General features: G+C 38.5%; 1 protein-coding gene across 1 annotated transcript in view; it reads right to left on the bottom strand.

Moving 5' to 3' along the window:
• The window catches only part of LOC309958614 (kinesin-like protein KIF28P), an 88146-nt gene that overhangs the window by 57477 nt on the left and 8951 nt on the right, over positions 1 to 21718 (bottom strand). Inside the window, exons 2-3 of the mRNA XM_082834667.1 lie at positions 13418 to 13612; positions 2421 to 2624 (exon numbers count right to left, since the gene is read on the bottom strand). Coding sequence (XP_082690793.1) covers positions 2421 to 2624; positions 13418 to 13612 — 399 coding nt within the window. The remainder of the gene's footprint in view (positions 1 to 2420; positions 2625 to 13417; positions 13613 to 21718) is intronic.

Here is a 21718-nt window from a genome sequence, read left to right as displayed (position 1 = left end):
AAAATCTGCAAACAACAAATGCTGGAGAGGGTGTGGAGAAAAGGGAACCCTCTTGCACTGTTAATAGGAATGTAAATTGATACAGCCACTATGGAGAACAGTATGGTAGTTCCTTAAAAACTAAAAATAGAATTACCATATGACCCAGCAATCCCACTACTGGGCATATACCCAGAGAAAACCATAATTCAAAAAGACACATGTACCCCAATGTTCATTGCAGCACTATTTACTATAGCTAGGTCATGGAAGCAACCTAAATGCCTGTCAACAGAGGAATGGATAAAGAAGATGTGGTGCATGTATACAGTGGAATATTACTCTGCCATAAAAAGGGATGAAATTGGGTCATTTGCAGAGACTTGGATGAACCTAGAGACTGTCATACAGAGTGAAGTAAGGCAGATAGAGAAAAACAAATATCGTATATTAAGACATATATGTGGAATCTAGAAAAATGGTACAGATGAACCAGTTTGCAAGGCAGAAATAGAGACACAGATGTAGAGAACAAACGTATGGACACCAAGGGGGGAAAGTGGGGGTGGTGGTGGGATGAACTGGGAGATTGGGATTGACATATATACACTAATATGTATAAAATGGATAACTAATAAGAACCCGCTGTATAAAAAAATTAAATTAAATTAAATTTTTAAAAAACCAGTCCAACAAGACTAAATAATCATTTAGTCATTAAGCATAGTCAAAGACATTTAGTTCCTCTCCAAGGGATGTAGATAATATTCTGAGCCATATCCTTTGAGCCGTCTTATAGATACTAAAAACCCCACAAGGTGGAAGAAGTTAACTGTATGATGACCAGACTGTAGCCATGACAAAAGCTGCCACAGTTCTGAGAACTGGCCTCAAAAAAATGGAAACCGACCCTGGAACTGAAGATTAACCATACTTAAAACAATCAAGATGATGCTGATCAGATCACCACACGACCAATTTCAAGATGACTGTCAGAGCTGACACTGCTGTTTCTACATGTAGCCCCCTCTCTCCTTGCCCTGTAAAAGCTCTTGCCCACTGACTGTTGGCGGCAGTCAGCCTTTGGACAGGTTGCCAGCCTCTGAAATATAAAGCAAACTTTCCTTTCCACCAACCTTGCCTCTTTGTTGGCTTTTGAGCAGTGAGCAGCTGTACCCCACTTTTGGTAACAATATCTCATTGCGGTTTTGAGTTTCTTTTCCCTAATAATTAGTGACGGTGAACATCTTTTCATGTCCCTGTTGGTCATCTGTATATCTTCTTTGGAAGTGCCTTTTCAAGTCTTCTGCCCTTTTCTTTTTGCGGTACCTGGGCCTCTCACTGCTGTGGCCCCTCCCGTTGCGGAGCACAGGCTCTGGATGTGCAGGCTCAGCGGCCATGGCTCACGGGCCCAGCCGCTCCACGGCATGTGGGATCTTCCCAGACCGGACGCGACCCCGCGTCCCCTGCATCGGCAGGCGGACTCTCAACCACTGTGCCACCAGGGAAGCCCTCATTTTTTAAAAATACATCTTTATTGGAGTATAATTGCTTCACAATACTGTGTTAGTTTCTGTTGTACACCAAAGCGAATCAGCCATATGCATACATATGTCCCCATAACCCCTCCCTCTTGAGCCTCCCTCCCATCCTCCCCATCCCACCCCTCTAGGTCATCACAAAGCACCGAGCTGATCTCCCTGTTCTATGCGGCTGCTTCCCACTAGCTATCTATTTTACATTTGGGAGTCTATATATGTCCATGCCACTCTCTCACTTTGTCACAGCTTACCCTTCCCCCTCCCCATATCTTCAAGTCCATTCTCTAGTAGGTCTGTGTCTGTATTCCTGTCTTGCCCCTAGGTTCTTCATGACCTTTTTTTTTTTTTTAGATTTCATATATATGTGTTAGCATATGGTATTTGTTTTTCTCTTCTGACTTACTTCACTCTGTATGGTAGACTCTAGGTCCATCCACCTCATTACCAATAACTCAGTTTCATTTCTTTTATTTGCTTTTTCATTTTAATGATGGTTTCCTTCTCTGTGAAGAAGGTTTTTTGTTTTATTAGTCCCATTTGTTTATTTTTGCTTTTCTTTCCCTTGCTTTTGGAGTCAGAGCCACAGAAACATCACTAAGGCCGATTTCATTGAGGTTACTGCCTATGTTTTCTTCTAGGACATTTATGGTTTCAAAACTTACATTCAAGTCTTTAATCCATTTTGAGTAAATTTTTGTGTATGGTGTAATATAGTGGTCTAATTCCATTCTTTTGCACATGGCTGTCCAGTTTTCCCAACACCATTTATTGAAGAGACTATCCTTTTAGGATAATTAACATTATCCTAAAATAGAGATGCCGATAACTTTCATTGGGGGCAGAGAATTTCCAAAATGAAAAAAAAATTCCTTAAATAAGGGATTCTAGAATAATACATATCTGGTATTCTTGATTTTTCTCCCGGTTCTCAATTGCTTGAAATAGCTCTTCACACACATTTGGAATGATACCCTTGTTTGCCCCAAACCCAATCATGGAATAGCTTTTTCCAGAGCCAGTTTGGCCATAAGCCAGGAGAGTAGTATTATAGCCTTGCCAGGCACTGTCCAGAATTCCCCTGCCAAGATCGTGGAAAACATCTCTCTGGAAAGAAGACCACAGGCATCAAGTTCAGCACTGACTTTTCACAGTACTCTTAAAATCTAATATTCTGGTTTTGGTGAGTTCCACTTTAATTAGTATCATATGACTTACTTGAATTATAACTCAGATGCTGTCTTAGAACCAGTGAAATAAAGCTGGCAACCAAAAAGGGATTTGTCAGTTTGGAAAACACTGATCACCACAAATCACCATGTATCTTCAACTAGCCAGTATTCATCAGTAATGGATTTGAGTATTTTATAGCCTTGACAAAACATGGGCTAGGTCTTTAAAATTCAGCAATTAGACAATAATTTCAAGGGACCAAGGGACACAGACCAGTCAAAGTGTTTTCTGATTTCTCTGTATTCTTTAATCCAAACAACGTCGCAAAATTCCTACACTAATTTTAACTCGCTGCTGCTGAACCTTCTTTCTTTTTTTGTTTTTAACAAGACCTAGTGGTTCTGAAGCCAACACACACATATACATATGCGCCCTTTTTTTTTAAGTGGCAGACACAGATGCTTGTGCCCACAATTGCTTGAAAGAGAAGATGTGGTCTGGCTTTTATTATCTATCATCTGATTATCTATTATTATCTATTATGTTATCTGTAATATGAGAGATATTATCTGGTATTGTCATAGCCAGCAATAATTCTCTTATTTGAGGCTGTTTCAAAGTGCATGTTCTTTTCTGTTCTCTAATATCAATAAAATAGTAAGTAAGCATTATACACTCCATTTGTTGCAACATATACATTTGTGTAATTTATACAATTTTTATTTCTGGGAAAGATGCACATACTAACGTAGTGTGATTTTTATAAGGACAATAGGCAATAACCAATTTTCTTACACTATTCATTTCTCATGAGAAAGGAATAAAAAGTATTACACTGTAAGTGTTAGGGGAGCTCTAGGCTTAAAATGTGGAATCTGGCCAGTGGTTTTTCAGAACATTGAGACCATACTTTTACCAGAAAAATGTATTTATGTAATAGATATCCACTCTACCTTAGGAGCTATGAGCTGAACCTAAGGAGTGCTCACAAGCTTAGTAAAGTAACTGGTTTTGCTATCTTTTTTTCCTCTGTGCTATTTGGAGATTTGGGGGAAATGCTTTTATTGCCAATTTTTATGAACTGAAAACTTCAAACAAACAACATAGAATTTTATTAAATAAACAAAATCTTAGAGAATAGAATCATTCTGTAAATTTTGTTAGCTGTAGAGTTTTCTGTATAGTTTTCCATTGAAATCTCTTTTGGGTGTCAGTGATTTGCATATTAGGTAAGCCAAGAAGTCACAGAGCTACATTTCTAGTTTCTTCCTGTTCTTCATCCTATAATCAACTACATGAAACATTTTCCTACACTACAGTATGTAAAACTATAATTCTGCAGTATCTTAATAGGTGATCAACAAAAGATAGGGAGGATGAGAGGGAAAGCTGTTGACAAAGTTAATCAAGTCTCTTTACAGCACAGTTCTTGTAGTCTTTTAAAACTATCTTTTAAAAAACTGAGATAGAATTGACATATAACATTATACTAGTTTCAAATGTACAGCATAATGATTTGATATATGTATATATTGAGAAATGATTACCAGAATAAATTTAGTTCACAGAGTTTTTGTTTGTTTGTTTGTTTGTTTATTTTTTGGCCATGCGGTGTGGCTTGTGGGATCTTAGTTCCCCGACCAGGGATTGAACCCAGGCCCTCATCAGTGAGAGCACAGAGTCCTAACCACTGGACCGCAGGGGAATCCCCCTATTTTTTTTTCTTGTGATGAGAAATTTTAAGATCTACTCTCTCAGCAACTTTCAAATATACAATACTGTATTGTTAACTACAGGCATACCTCAGAGATACTCTGGGTTCAGTTCCAAACCATCACAATAAAGCAAATAATGCAATAAAGTGAGTCACAAAAAGTTTTTGTTTTTCCCAATGCATATAAAAGTTATGTTTACACTATATTGTAATGTATTAAGTGTGCAATAGCATGATGTCTAAAAAGACAATGTATACATCATAATTTAGAAATATTTTACTGCTCAACAATGCTAACCATCATCTGAGCCTTCATAATCTTTTTGCAATAGTAACATCAAAGATCACTGATCACAGATCACCATGAGAAATAGAAAGATAAATTTGAAATATTGGGAGAGTTACCAAAATGTGACACAGAGACACAGAGTGAGCAACGTTGGAAAAATGGTATCAAAAGCCTTGCTTGATACAGGATTGCCACTAACCTTCAATTTGTTTAAAAAAGAAAGAAAGAAAGAAAGAAAAGAAAAAGAAAAAAACCCACAACAACAACACTGTATCTGCGAAGCGCAATAAAGCAAAGCACAATAAAATGAGGTCTGCCTGTATATCACCATGCTGTACATTACATCCCCAGGACTTATTTCCCTTACTGGAAGTCTGTAGCTTTTGATGACCTTCACCCACTTCACCCGTGTCCCACCCCCACCCCCCTCAAACTCGACACCCAACATTAACCCCTGCCTCTGGCAACAACCAATCTGTTCTCGGTATCTAAAAGTTCATTTTTAAAAAAGATTCCACATGTAAGTGAGATCATATAGTATTTGTCTTTTTCTGTCCAACTTATTTCACTTGGTATAATGCCCCAAGGTCCATCCATGTGTTGCAAATGGCAGGATTTCCTTCTTTTTATGGCTGAATAATATTCCATTGTGTATGTATGTATATATATGTATATATAAGTTTTCTTTATCCATTCATCTGTAGATGAACACTTAAGTTGTTTCCATGTCTTGACTATTGTAAATAATACTGCAATGAATATGGGGGTGCAGATATCTTATCAAGATAGTGATTTCATTTTCTTTGGATAAACACTCAGAAGTGGGATTGCTGGATCACATGGTAGTTCCATTTTTAATTTTGAGGGGAACCTCCATACTGCCTTTCATAGTGTCTGCACCAATTTACACCCCCACAAACAGTGCACAAGGGTTCCCTTTTCTCCACACCCTCACCAACACTTATCTCTTGTCATTTTCGATGATGGCCATTCTAACGGGTGTGAGGTGATATCATGTTGTGGTGTTTTTAAAATTAATTAATTAATTAATTTATTTATTTTTGGCTGTGTTGGGTCTTTGTTGCTATGAACAGGCTTTCTCTAGTTGGGGCAAACAGGGGCTACTCTTCATTGTGGTGTGCAGGCTTCTCATTGCGGTGGCTTCTCTTGTTGTGGAGCATGGGCTCTAGGCACACAGGCTTCAGTAGTTGTGGCTTGCAGGCTCAGTAGTTGTGGCGCACGGCTTAGTTGCTCTGCGGCATGTGGGATCTTCCCCGACTAGGGCTTGAACCCGTGTCCCCTGCATTGGCAGGCAGATTCTTAACCACTGTGCCACCAGGAAGTCCCCACATTGCGGTTTTGATTTGCATTCCCTGATGATTAGTGATGTTGAGCACATTTTCATGTATCTGTTGGCTGTTTGTATACCTTCTTTGAGGAAAATGTCCATTTAATTCCTCTGCCCATTTTAAAATCAGATTTCTTTTTGCTATTGAGTTATATGAATTCTTTATATATTTTAGATATTAACCTTTTATTAATATATGATTTGTAAATATTTTCTCCTATTCTGTAAGTTGCCTTTTCATTTCATTGATGGTTTTCTTTATGTACAGAAGTTTTTTGGGTTGAGGTTATTTATTTTTGTTTTTGGTGTAAAATCCAAAATATCATTGCCAAGACTGAGGTCTAGGAGCTTACCCTCTATGTTCTCTTCTAGGAGTTTTATGGTTCCATGTCTTACATTCAAGTCTTAAATCCATTTTTTTTAAGTGGTGTAAGGTATGGGACCAGTTTTATTCTTTTGCATGTAGCTGTCCAGTTTTCTCAACACCATTTATTGAAAAGACTGTCCTTTCCCCAATATATGTTTTTGGTTCCTTTGTTGTAAATTAATTGTCCATATATGCATGGGTTTATTTCTGGGCTCTCTACTCTGTTGATCTATGTGTCCATTTTCATGCCAATACCATGCTGTTTTGATTACTATAGCTTTGCAATATAGTTTGACACCAAGATGTGTGATGCCTCCAGCTTTGTTCTTCTTTCTCAAGATTGCTTTAACTATTCAGCGTCTTTTATGGTTCCATACAAATTTAAGGATTGTTCATTCTATTTCTTTGAAAAATGCCACTGGAATTTTGATAGGGATTGCATTGAATCTGTAGATTGCTTTGGATAGTATGGACATTTTAACAATATTAGTTATTCCAAGCCATGAGCACAGAATATCTTTCCCATTTATTTGTGTCTTCTTCAATTTCTTTCATCAGTGTCATAGTTTTCAGTGTACAGGTCTTTCACCTCTTTGGCTACATTTATTCCTTGGTATTTTATCCTTCTTGGGAAAAACTCTTTATTGACATAAAATTAATATTCACTAAATTCATCAGTTTAAAGCACACAGTTCCATAAGTGACATATGTATTTGGCCATGTGACAATCACCACAATCAGGGTTTTTAAAAAGTTCTCTTGTGCCCCTTTGCACTTAGGCCCTTCTTCTCACTTTCAGCCCCTGATGATTTACTTTCTGTAACTATAGTTTTGTTTTTTCTAGAACTGTCATTTAAGTGGAATTGTATAGTGAGCAGTATTTTGTATATGACTTCTTTTACCTACTACAATGCTTTGAGATTCAGCCATGTTGTTGTATATAATCATTAATTCCTTTTATTGCTGAATTGTATTCTATTTTATAAATATATCATAATTTTATTATCCATTCACAAGTTGATGGATATTTGAGTTTCCAGTTTGGGACTATTACATATAAAGTTGCTAAGGACGTTTGTATATAGGTGTTTGTGAGAACATATATTTTTATTTCTCTTGGAATTGCTGGATTGTATGTTAAATGTATACTTAAATTTTAAAGAAACTGCCTGTTTTCCAAAATAACTGAATCTTTTACATGGCCATAGCACTGTATTAGAGTTCCAGTTGTTCCATTCATGCATGTTAACACTTGATACTGTTTTTAATTTTTGACATTTCTCATGTATGTGTAGTATTCTCTCATTGTGGTATTAATTTGCATTTCCCTAATGACTAATAAAGTTGGACACTTTTTCATTGGTTTTAGGATATGTTGTAATTTATATATCTCTGTTGGTGAGGTCTCTGATCAAATTTTTTGCTATTTTCTTTTTATTTTGGCCATGCTGTGTGCCTTGTGGGATCTTAGTTCCCAGACCAGAGATTGAACCCAGGCCCTCAGCAGTGAAAGTACTGAGTCCTAAGCACTGGATCACTAAGGAATTCCCTGCCATTTTTAAAAAATTGACTTTTCTTCCTTTTTTTCCCTTAAGTTGTAAGAATTCATTATATATTTTGGGTACTTTATCATATATATATTTTGCAAATATTTCCTTTCATTATGGCTTACCTTTTCATGTTCATATTGGTATCTCTCAAAGAGCAAAATGTGTTTTTAATGGGTCTCATTTATCAAATATTTTCTTTCATGATCTGTGTCCTATCTAAGACTCTTTGCCAAATCAAGATCACTACAATTTTCTCCTATCCTTTCTTTTAGAGGCTTTATAATTTTACCTCTAAAAGTTAGGTCTACAATCTATTTTGAGTTCATTTTGTATGTGGTGTGAGGAAAGTATCAAAGTTCATATTTTTCCATATGGATATCCTATATCTCCAGCACCATTTGTTCAAAGACTTTAGTTTTGAAGAACGTTGTCACCTGTATTAGTTTGCTTGGGCTTCCATAACAAATTACCACAAACTGGGTGACTAAAAACAACAGAAATTTATTCTCTCACAGTTCTGGAGGCTACAAGTCCAAGATCAAGGTATTGGCAATGCCATGCTCTCTCTGAATGCTGTAGGAAACAATCCTTCCTTGCCTCTTCCTGGCTTCTGGTTGCTCCCAGCAGTTTTTGGCATTCCTTGGCTTATAGCTCCATCACTCCAATCTCTGTCCCCATTGTCACATGGCATTCTCCCTGTGTATCTGTGTGTCAAAATTTCCCTCTTAAAAGAACTGGATTTGTGGCTTACTTTAATCCAGGATGGCCTCATCTTAACTAATTACATCTGCAAATATCCTGTTTCCAAATAAGGTCACATGCTGAGTCTTTGGGTGGACATAAATTTGGGGAGACTATTCAACCTATTACAGCTCCTTTGTAAAAAAACAATCGATGATATATGATGATCTGTCTCTGGACACTGTATTCTGTTCCATTGATCTGTTATATCTGTCTTTTAGCCAATACCACAATGTCTTGATTACTGTAGGTCTATCTATAGTGAGTGTAAGTTCTTCAACTTTATTCTCTTTCAAAATAATTTTGGCTATTGTCAGTCCTTTACAATTCCATGTAAATTATTGAAACAATGTATCAATTTCTACAAAAAATTACTGCTGGCATTTTTATTTCTTTCAATCTATTGATCAATTTGACTTCTTAATAATGTTGAGTCTTTTGATTCATTTAAGTCTTCCTTTCAGTAATGTTTCATAGTGTACAGATTTTGCACATATTTTGTGCTTTTGATGTTATTGTAAATATTTTAAAATCTTAATTTCCAATTTTTCACTGCTAGAATAGAGAGATACTATCAATTTTTGTATATTGACCTTGCTAAACACACTTATTCACTGTAATAGCTTTTTCTTCCCTTTTTGGGTAGATTCCTTAGGGTTTTTTGCATAGATAATCATGTTTTCTGCAAATAGTTTTACTTCTTCATTTTCAATCTGCATATCATTCACTTCCTATTAATTGACTTAACTGCCCTGGCTAGGGCCTGCAGTAGATGTTGTATAGAAATGATGAGATTGGACCTCCTTGCCTTGTCCCCATTCTTAGGGGCAACATATTCATTGTTTCACCATCAAATGTTATGTTACCTATGTACTGAAGGAAGTTCTATTTCTAGGAGGCTCCCTCCGATTTTAAGTTTGCTGAGAGTTTTATCATGATTGGGTGTTGAGCTTTGTCAATTGCTTTTTCTGCATCTGATCACATTCCCAGGAAAAGAAGTCCCACTTGACAATGATGTATTTTAAAAAGTATCCTGTTGGATTCTATTTGCTAAAGTTTTGTTAACAATGTTTGTGTCTATGTTTAGGAAGGGTATTGATCTGTAGTGTTTTTGTAGTATTTGGCTGGTTTTGGTGTAATATTTGCCTCAAAAAATGAATGGTCCTTCTAACATCTACAAGATTTTTTTTTTCATAATTCTCATTATTTCTTCCTTTAGTTGAATTCACAGAAAAGTCATCTGGGCTTAGTTCTTGAGGGGAGAAGTTTAACTATAAATTTAATTTCTTTAATAGATATAGAGCTACCTGAGTTATCTATTTCTTTTTGTGTGAACTTCAGTAGACTGTGTCCATTTCATCTATGTTTTTAAATTTATCAGCATTAAGTTGTTCATAATATTCTCTTATTATTTTTTTAATGTCTGTAAGATTTGCAGTAACATCTCTCTTTCATTTCTCATCTTGGTACTTTGTATCTTTTTTTCCTTGATGATCATTTTGGCTACAGGTTTATCAATTTTATTGTTATTTTCAAAGAACCAGCTTTTAATTGATTTTTCTCTATTATTTTACTGTCTTAAGTTAATCGTTCTTATTTCTTCCTCTTTTGCTTTGTCTATACTCTTCTTTTTCTAAATTCTTAGGTGGAAGCCTAAACTGTTGATTTAAGATTGTTCTTCTCTAATATAATCATTTAATGCTATAAAATTTCCTCTAAGCCCTGCTTTAGCTGCATCCCACAAATTTTGATGTTTTGATTTTCATTCAGTTCAAAATATTTACTAATTTCCCTTATGGTTTATTCCCTGACCTATGGATTGTTTAGAAATCTGCTATTTTTTAAATATCTGAGGAGTTTCCTAATACCTTTCTGTCATTTCTTTCTAGTTTAATTTCATTGTGGTCAGAGAATGTAATTTGTATGATTTCAGTTATCTTACATTTATTGAGACTAGTTTAATGATCCAGAATATGATCTATCATAAAGAAAGTTCCATGTTCACTCAAAAAAAGTGTGTAGTGCTGTGGTTGAATGGGGGTAGCAGAATTGTTCTATAATTGTCAATTAGGTTGACAATATTGTTCTGGTCTTCTATAATATTATTGATTTGGGGTTATTTGTTCTGTTATTTGTTCTGAGGAGTGATGAAGTCACCAATCACAATTGTAGGTTTGTCTATTTCTCCTTCAATTTCTATCAGTTTCTGTTTCATGTACTTTGAAGTTCTGTTATTAGGTACATACCCATTTAGGATAGTATGTCTTCTTAGTGAACTGATTACTTTATCATTATGAAATATTCCTTGTTCTGAAGTCTACTTTGTGTGACGTAAATATACCCTCTGCAGTTTTCTTTCTGTTAGTGTTTACATGGATATCTATTTATTTATATTTAAATTGGGTTTATGTAAACAGATGTAGTTGGATCCAGCTTTTCCTACCAAATCTGATCATCTGTACCATTTAATTGGTGTGTTTATTTACATTAGATAAAATAATCAATGGTTGGCATTAAATCTACCATCCTGTTATTTGTATTCTATTTGTCTTATCTCCTCTTTGTTTTTTTCTCTCCCTCTTTTCCTGCCACACTTTGAGTTTGTTTCATAATTCCATTTCCCCACACTTGACTCATTAGTTATATTTTTGTTGCTTGATTTTTTATTCACTGCTCTAGGGCAGTGGCTCTCAAATTGCATTCCCAGGAGATCCTTTAAATCTTTTCAGTGCATTTGTGAAGTTAGAACTACTTGACAGAGAGTATTTTTTGGGGTGGTTTAACAAAGGCTATAATATTTGGGCTGAATTTTTTTTTTTAAATTTTATTTATTTTTTGCTGTGTTGGGTCTTCATTGCTGCGCGCGGGCTTTTCTCTGGTTGCGGCGAGTGGGGGCCACTCTTCATTGCAGTGCACGGGCCTCTTATTGTGGTGGCTTCTCTTGTTGCAGAGCACGGGCCCCAGGCGCATGGGCTTCAGCAGTTGTGGCACGCGGGTTCAGCGGTTGTGGCTCACAGGCTCCAGAGCACAGGCTCAGCAGCTGTGGCGCACAGGCTCAGCTGCTCTGCGGCATGTGGGATCTTCCCGGACCAGGGCTCAAACCCATGTCCCCTGCGTTGGCAGGTGGACTCCCAACCACTGGACCACCAGGGAGGCCCTGGGCTGAATTTTTGAAGATGAGTATGCAAACAAGAAGAACAGAGAGAAAAGGTTGGGAGGAAGTGAACAGAACCTCAGTGACCAGAGGGTGTGGAGAAAAGGGAACCCTCTTGCACTGTTGGTGGGAATGTAAATTGATACAGCCACTATGGAGAACAGTACGGAGGTTCCTTAAAAACTACAAATAGAACTACCATACGACCCAGCAATCCCACTACTGGGCATATACCCTGAGAAAACCATAATTTAAAAAGAGACATGTGCCAAATGTTCATTGCAGCTCTATTTACAATAGCCAGGACATGGAAGCAACCTAGGTGTCCATCAACAGATGAATGGATATAGAAGATGTGGCACATATATACAATGGAATATTACTCAGCCATAAAAAGAAACGAAATTGAGTTATTTGTAGTAAGGTGGATGGACCTAGAGTCTGTCATACAGAGTGAAGTAAGTCAGAAAGAGAAAAACAAACACCATATGTTAACACATATATATGGAATCTAAGAAAAAAAAAAAAAGGTCATGAAGAACCTAGGGGCAAGACGGGAATAAAGACACAGACCTATTAGAGAATGGACTTGAGGATATGGGAGGGAGAGAGGTAAACTGTGACAAAGGGAGAGAGTGGCATGGACATATATACACTACCAAACGTAAAATAGATAGCTAGTGGGAAGCAGCCGCATAGCACAGGGAGATCAGCTCGGTGCTTTGTGACCACCTAGAAGGGTGGGATAGGGAGGGTGGGAGGGAGGGAGACGCAAGAGGGAAGAGCTATGGGAACATATGTATATGTATAACTGATTCACTTTGTTATAAAGCAGAAACTAACACACCATTGTAAAGCAATTATACTCCAATAAATATGTTAAAAAAAAGAAAAGAAAGCCAAAAAAAAAAAAAAAAAGAACCTCAGTGACTTATGGGACAATCTCAAGCATACATGTAACTAGAGTCACAGAAGGAATAGAAGAGACCAAAAATACTTGGAGAAATTTTGTTTGAAATTTTTTCAAAATTTGATGGAAATTACAAACCCACAGATTCAAGAAGCTTAATGAGCTCTGTCCAGATTGAAATGACCATTTTTCCTTTGAACCCCGTTGTATCCCATAAATATTTTTTATCACAGAAACTGTAACATGTGAATGCACTTTTTTGCCTGTCTCCCTACAGCAAATTGTGAGCAACTTTAAGGCAGAATAGTGCATGGCATATGATAAATACTCAATAAACCAAAGTTCTCAAATGCTGAGTGCTGTGCACTTTGGCTTATTTTGCTCATCTCAGAGAAGGAAATATAATTGACTTGACATTCCTTTTTCAAAATATGTCAGTACATTGGAAAATAACTGACTTGAGTGTCTAAATATTTAGGCAATAGCTACACTTTTGGACCTCATACTTAACATGAAAAGGAATAAATTTAAAACCAAACTCTCATATGGAAGCATATATTGTAGTATGCTTGCATAAAAATAATTGTACCGGTATATTGTCAACACTTTATTAAAAAAAAAAACTACCATTGAAGTTGTTTTAAAGCAATTTACCTGGCCTGCAAATTTACTGCTAGGATTAGCTGAAATAAACACACCATCCTCATCCTTTTGAAATCCATTGTGAGACCAGTATGCCAGGTCAAATGTAAATGTCTTCGTATGTTCTGGATTCTTAGGGTCTTGTATAATGGTAGTGGTCCTGGAATGCATGGAAATCACACATTTGCTCCCAGAATTCTTCTCTCTCTGTAGTCAAATTACAAATTCAGAGTCAATCATTACAGTTTTTCTGTCATCTGATTGTTTTGCAGGTCTTTACATCTAGTAAGAAATTAAGCCAATAACTTATCATTTATTCATTTTGTTCTCTAATTATGTTATTCTTAGCAGCTATTATGATAACAGTTGCTCTTATACTTCCTCAGAAATTTTAAAAGGCTTGTCTCTAGTCATATTAAATTTCTGAGAATAGCATATCTAACACTCAGCTATACTAATAGCATAAACTATAGCATCAGAGATCCATTTCCAACATGACAATGTAAGAAGCTCCACTGTCCCACTCCCCAGCAAAACTGGTGAAAATTATTAATGAAAAAAATGAAAATGAAAAAATTTAAAGCCTCTGGAAATGGTTCTAAAAGCAAACAGCCAATGAAGAAAGATCTATTCAATAAAATCTATCAAAATTTGGTAAGAAAGGAGAGTTTGTGTTGTTTAAGCAAGACTATTCCTTCCCTCTCCATTGCCAGCTCAGCAAAGCAGAGATGACTTCAGATTGCTGGAGCTAAGAACACAGGGTTCCCTTTCTCCCCAGATCCCAGTAGGAGGGATTTATTCCTAGGAGGAGAATATCAGCATTTCCCACCCTGCCCCCATCTACCTGTGACTGAGGCTAAGTGTAGGAAAGTATAGGTGAGAGATGAGAGTTCCTTCTACCCAGTTTCCACTCATGGAATAGAGACTCTACTTTGGTTGCAGCATGCTGAGAATACTGGGGTGCTGATAACCCTTACCCTGGTCCCTGAGGTAGTGGTTCTATACCAAAAGAGACAAGCTGTGAGGGTCACAGGCTGCTGTTCCACATTCACCAAGTGCTGGGCTTCTAGAGCAGGGGTGTCATGCAGAGTAGCTTGCTGTTGTCCCCACCCACAAATCCACAGCCCTGGTTTAGAGATCTTGCCTGGGCAGATAGCACCTAATCTCTTCCCAAAGGAACTGACTTCATTTGCCCCCTTAGAGAAGTTCAACCCTAGGGGCACTCTTAAGAACAGAGGCGGCTATGATGAAAGGCAATCGGGAGATTCAAGAAACAGGTTAAAGTACAGGCCCTCTAGTTTACAGGGGAGGAACCCACCTGGACACTGAAAAAAATATCAAACACTGATCTCAGAAGTTAAACTTTTCAAAAGAACCAGAATTTGATTGAATTAGTTTGTAGAGCAATTTATGCCCAATGTCATTGTTGAAAACAACACAGCAATCAATCAGCAATCAGTGGAGTTTGCAGCTTGGTGTGGACAAGAGGGAAAGGGAGCCCTACAAAAACTGTTACCACCCCAGGGTAACCAGGGCATACCCAAAGCTGTGTCATCTTGAGGAGCAACAAAAAAAGTAGGGGTTGGGGGGCGTGTTTGGTATTTTCACCATTAAGCTTCTTTGCCATAAACATATTTGCTGCACACATTTTCACCACAAATATTTTTGGTGCATAACTAACTGGCCATAAAGCAATTCTGCCATGCCAGATAAAATTAACTGGTTAACAGTTTGCTTTCAATTGGTTTAAATGCATTAGCACTTCTTCCTGTTATCCACGTTACTGAAGGCTTTAACTGACAGTGACGATGATTTATTCGCTCCAAGAGTTGTTTTCTTATTTTTTTAATAAGGTATTTAAAAAAATTTTTGTGCTCCCCCCACCTTTTTAGGTTTTGATTTTCTCTTTTTTTAAAAAAAATTTATTTGGTTGCTCCGGGTCTTAGTTGTGGCAGGTGGGCTCCTTAGTTGTGGCTTGTTGGCTCCTTAGTTGTGGTGGTGGGACCTTAGTTGTGGCATGCGAACTCTTAGTTGCGGCATGCATGTGGGATCTAGTTCCCTGACCAGGGATCAAACCTGGGCCCCCTGAATTGGGAGTGTGTAGTCTTAACCACTGTGCCACCAGGAAAGTCCCTGTTGTCTTATTTTGAAACACACTACGTTAGAGAAGAAAGAAGCTGAGGGCCTCAAAGGCACAGAGTTGCAACATTTCCCAGAGAACTTTGGAACACCCATCAAGGGACATGTGACAATATGCCAAGAACCAACAACAGTGTAGAGTCTCTCACAACACACCAAAGCTCAGTTACAAATACGTATCCTAGTGTGTGGAGCTGATACCTCTCTTAATGAAGGAAGAAATTTTAGTGAAAAAGAAAAAAGTTCAATGCCAAATGAGAAGACTAATCAACAAGCAAAAAAAAAAAAAACAAAAACAAAAAAAAAGCATGATACTATAAATGAAGGACTTCAAAGATAAGTGCTTTACGTACAAGTCACAAAATAAAATCAGTTATTTGTGCAGTATTGCTAAGAATCTACACATAACTTAAATGCAATCAAATATTTTGTATTTAGAAATAGTCTTTGAATGTCCCTCTTTTCTTTTTCATTATTTTATTTTTTTATGGCAAAATTACCCTACGGCCAACTAGTTATGTGGTGAAAATGTTTGTGGCAAAGAAGTTTACAGCAAAAGTACCTAGAACCTGGTGGAAGATAAGACTTAACTAAAATAATGCAGCCAATCACTAAACAAATAAACAAGCAAATAACAATAACAAGCTACAGAGGGGCGGGAGGACCAGTACCCAGACTTGTTACAATATATTATCTAAAATGTCCAGTTTCCCTAAAAAACTGTGAGGCATGCAAAGAAATAGGAAAGTAAGACCTACACACTGGAAAAAAAGCAGGCAACAGAAGTAACCAGATGCTGGCGTTATCAGAAAAATACTTAAAGTAACAATTATAAATATATTCACAGAAATAAAGGAAACCAGATTAAAGAACTAAAGGAAGGATTATAAAGGAATAGTATAAACAATTGATTACATTAGATAATTTAGATGAAATGGACAAATTCTTAGACACAAACTACTGAAACAGACTCAAAACTACTCATGAAGAAATGGCTTGACTGCTTAATTCTATCAAACATTTACAGAATTAATACCAATTCTTCATAAACTCTTCCAAAATATAGAACAGGGACTATCCCCCAACTTATTTTTATGAAGCCAGTATTACCCTGATACCAAATCCAGATAAAGACATCACAAGAAAATAAAACTACAGACCAATATCTCTTATAAATATGGACACAAGAATCCCCGACAAATGATTACCAACGTGAATCCAGCAACATATAAAAAGAATTATACACCGTAACAAAATGAGATTTATCCTAGGGATACAAGGTTGGTTTAACATCTGAAAGTGATTCTATTGATCATGTTTTTTATTTTCTATATTTATGAACTTTGACATCCCTGGGGCCTGGAGAGATTGTCCCTCCCAGGGCTAATGAATTTGTAGAGATAGCAAAAAACTTACCTTTCATGCAAACCAACCAATCCAAAGTCCACATCCCAAACACCTCCTTTATCTAACTCACACGCCAAACCAATATTTTCCTCACCTTACATCACCCCAGAGCCAGGTACCTGAAAAGTAGGCTGCACGCATGGAAACTACTCAAACTGTCCAATCCTAAGATTGCTCAAACTTGCCTACCATGCCTTGCCCATTCCTTCCTGTGGAAACGACCATAAGGCTGTGGGCCATGCATTCTATTTTTTTTTTTTTTTTTGCGGTACGCGGGCCTCTCACTGTTGTGGCCTCTCCCGTTGCGGAACAGAGGCTCCGGACGCGCAGGCTCAGCGGCCATGGCTCACGGGCCCAGCCGCTCCGCGGCATGTGGGATCCTCCCGGACCGGGGCACGAACCTGTGTCCCCTGCATCGGCAGGCGGACTCTCAACCACTGCACCACCAGGGAAGCCCCATGCATTCTTTTCTCCAGCCTTCTGACCAACTTTGATACTTCCCCATGTGGCTGCATGGAATGCTCCTTTCTCTTGAGAATTATAAGGCAGTTGTCACTAAATCTGTCACCTTACTATACCTGAGTAAAACAAATCTTGGGTACACTTTAAAATAATGATTAATGTAATACATATCAATAGAATAAAACAAAAAATCACACATCTCAAGATGTAGAAAATGCATTTGACAAAATCCAACACCCTTTCATGATAAAAAACACTCAACAAATCAGGAATAGAATGGAACTTCTTCAATCTCATAAGGGGCATCCATGAAAAACCCACAACTAATATCACACTTAATAGTGAAGACTGACTATTACCCCCTAAGATCAGGACGAAGACAAGGATTTCTACTCTTGACATTACTATTCAATATTGTATTGGAGGTTCCAGCCAGGGCAATTAGGCAGGAAAAAGAAACAAAAGGCATCAAGATAGGAAAGGAAGAAGTAAAATGATTGCTCTTTGCAGATGAGGTGATCTTAGAAAATCCTAAGGAATCCACTAAAAACTATTAGAATGAGTTCAGTAAGTTTGCAGGATGTAAAATCAATATACAATAATCAACTATTTCTCTACACTTTAAACAATCTGAAAAGGAAATTAAGAAAATTTCATTTCTAATACTACCAAAAGGAATAAAATCTTTAAGAATAAGGTTAACAAAAGTAGTACAAAACATATATTCTGAATACTACAAAACATTGTGGGAATTTAGAAACATTGTTTCTAAAAATTAGAAAAACACCCCATTTTATAGATCAAAAGACTTGGCATTATTCAGATAACGCTCCCCAAATTGATGTACATCCAATGCCATCTCTTTCAGAATCCCACCTGACTTCGTTGTAGAAATTGACAAGCTGATTGTAAAATTCATATATTACTGCCAGGCATCCAGAATGGCCAAAACAATCTTTAAAAAGAAGAAAAAAGTAGGATTCACACCAACTTCACAATTCAGTACAACCAACAGTGATCAAGTGTGTGTGGTACTGGCACATACACACATTCAGACTAATGTAATGAAGTGGAGAATCCAGATATAAACCCAAACATCTGTGATCAACTGATTTTCAACAAGGCTGCCAAAATGGAGAAAGAATAGCCTTTAGAAGGAATGGTGCTGGGAAAACTCAATGGCCACATGCAAAAGAATGAACTTGGATCCTTACCTCACATCATATATAAAAATCAACTCAAAATGGACCAAAGCCCTAAATGTAAGAGCTAAAACTAAAAAAGAAAACATAAATCTTCATGACATTGGATTGGGCAAAGAGAGATATAATCTCAAAAGCACAATTAAAAAAATGGACTTGAAAATTAAAAACTTTTGTGTTTCAAAGGATGAAAAGATGACCCTTTGGGAGATTTGCAAATCATATATCTAGTAAGAAATTGTATTAGAGTATATAAAGAACAGTTCAATATAAAAAGATAATCCAATATAAAAATGAGCAAAGGATCTGCACAGACATATTCCAAAGGGAGATATACTAATAGGCAATAATACATGAAAAGATGCATGACATCATTAGTCATCAGGAAAATGCATATCAAAACCATGAGATACGGAAGGCTTCCGGGAAGATGGCGGAAGAGTAAGACGCGGAGATCACCTTCCTCCTCACAGATACGCCAGAAATACACCTACACGTGGAACAACTCCTACAGAACACCTGCTGAACGCTGGCAGAAGACCTCAGACCTCCCAAAAGGCAAGAAACCCCCCCACGTACCTGGGTAGGGCAAAAGAAAAAAGAATAAACAGAGACAAAAGGATAGGGACGGGACCGGCACCAGAAAGAGGGAGCTGTGAAGGAGGAAAAGTGTCCACACACTAGAAGCCCCTTCGCGGGCGGAGACTGCAGGAGGCAGAGGGGGAAGCTTGGGAGCCGCGGAGGAGAGCACAGCAACAGGGGTGCGGAGGGCAAAGCGGAGAGATTCCCGCACAGAGGATCGGTGCCGACCGGCACTCACCAGCCAAGAGGCTTGTCGGCTCACCCGCCAGGGCGGGCGGGGCTGGGAGCCGAGGCTTGGGCTTCGGTCGGAGCTCACGGAGAGGACTGGGGTTGGCGGCGTGAACACAGCCTGAAGGGGTTAGTGCGCCACGTCTGGCCAGGAGGGAGTCTGGGGAAAAGTCTGGACCTGCCGAAAAGGCAAGAGACTTTTTCTTCCCTCTTTGTTTCCTGGTGCCCGAGGAGAGGGGATTAAGAGCGCTGCTTAAAGGAGCTCCAGAGATGGGCGCGAGCCGCGGCTAAAAGCGCGGACCCCAGAGACGGGCATGAGACGCTAAGGCTGCTGCTGCCGCCACCAAGAAGCCTGTGTGCGAGCACAGGTCACTCTCCACACCTCCCTTCCGGGGAGCCTGTGCAGCCCGCCACCGCCAGGGTCCCGGAATCCAGGGACAACTTCCCCGGAAGAACGCATGGCGCGCCTCACGCTGGTGCAACGTCACGCCGGCTCTGCCGCCGCAGGCTCGCCCCGCACTCCGTGCCCCTCCTTCCCCCGGCCTGAGTGAGCCAGAGTCCCCGAATCAGCAGCTCCTTTAACCCCGTCCTGTCTGAGCGAAGAACACACGCCCTCCGGCGACCTACTCGCAGAGGCGGGGCCAAATCCAAAGCTGAGCACCTGGGAGCTGTGAGAACAAAGAGAAAGGGAAATCTCTCCCAGCAGCCTCAGGAGCAGCGGATTAAATCTCCACCATCAACTTGATGTACCCTGCAGCTGTGGAATACCTGAATAGACAACGAATCATCCCAAATTGAGGAGGTGGACTTTGAGAGCAAGATATATTATTTTTTCCCCTTTTCCTCTTTTTGTGAGTGTGTATGTGTATGCTTCTGTGTGAGATTCTGTCTGTATAGCTTTGCTTCCACCATTTGTCCTACGGTTCTATCCGTCCGTTTTTTTTTTCCCTTAATAATTATTTTTTAATTTTAATAACTCTTATATTTTATCTTACTTTATCTTCTTTCTTTCATTTTTCCTTCCTTCCCTCCTTCCTTCCTTCCTCCTTCCCTCCCTCCTTTCTTTCTTTCTTTCTCTCTTTTCTTTCTTTCTTTATTTCTTTCTACTTCTACTAATTCTTTCTTTCTACTTTTTCTCCCTTTTATTCTGAGCCGTGTGGACAAAAGGCTCTTGGTGCTGCAGCCAGGAGGCAGTGCTGTGCCTCTGAGGTGGGAGAGCCAACTTCAGGACACCCGTCCAAAAGAGACCTCCCAGTTCCAAGTAATATCAAATGGCAAAAATCTCCCAGAGATCTCCATCTCAACACCAACACCGAGCTTCACTCAATGACCAGCAAGCTACAGTGCTGGACATCCTATGCCAAACAACTAGCAAGACAGGAACACAACCCCACCCATTAGCAGAGAGTCTGCCTAAAATCATAATAAGCCCACAGACACCCCAAAACACACCACCAGACGTGGACCTGCCCACCAGAAAGACAATACCCAACCTCATCCACCAGAACACAGGCACTAGTCCCCTCCACCAGGAAGCCTGCACAACCCACTGAACCAACCTTAGCCACTGGGGACAGACACCAAAAACAACAGGAACTACGAACCTGCAGCCTGCAGAAAGGAGACCCCAAACACAGTAAGATAAGCAAAATCAGAAGACAGAAAAACACACAGCAGATGAAGGAGCAAGATAAAAACCCACCAGACCTAACAAATGAAGAGGAAACAGGCAGTCTACCTGAAAAACCATGAGATACCACTTCACACCAACTATAATGGCTATAATGAAGTAAGATACAAATGTTAGCCTGAATTAGAGAAACTGGAACCCTCATACACTGCTAGTAGTAATATAAAATGGTGCATCTGCTTTGGAAAAGTCTGGCAATTCCTCAAATGATAACATAGAGTTACTGTATGACTCAGCAGTTCCATGCATAGGTATATAACCAAATGAAAATGTGTCCACACAAAAACTTGTAAACAAATGTTTATAGCAACATGATTCATAATAGCTAACAGGTGGAAACAACCCTGACACCAAATAGCTGAGGAATGGATGAACAAAATGTGGTATATCCATACAATGGATTATCCAGCCATAAAGAAATGAATTTTTGACATATGCTACAACATGGATGAACCTTGAACACATTATGCTGAGTGAAAGAAGGCAGTCATAAAAGACTATATAATTCCATTTATACAAATTGTACAGACCAGGGAAATATGCAGAAGCAGGGATTAGTTTAATGGTTGTTTAGGACTGGGGGAATAAGGATGATAGCTAAAG

Source organism: Leucopleurus acutus (genome assembly GCF_964270905.1).
Source record: "Leucopleurus acutus genome assembly, chromosome: 2".
Classification (NCBI taxonomy): domain Eukaryota; kingdom Metazoa; phylum Chordata; class Mammalia; order Artiodactyla; family Delphinidae; genus Leucopleurus; species Leucopleurus acutus.
Note: the sequence above shows the minus strand (reverse complement) of the source record. Positions and strands in the feature narration are given on the sequence as shown.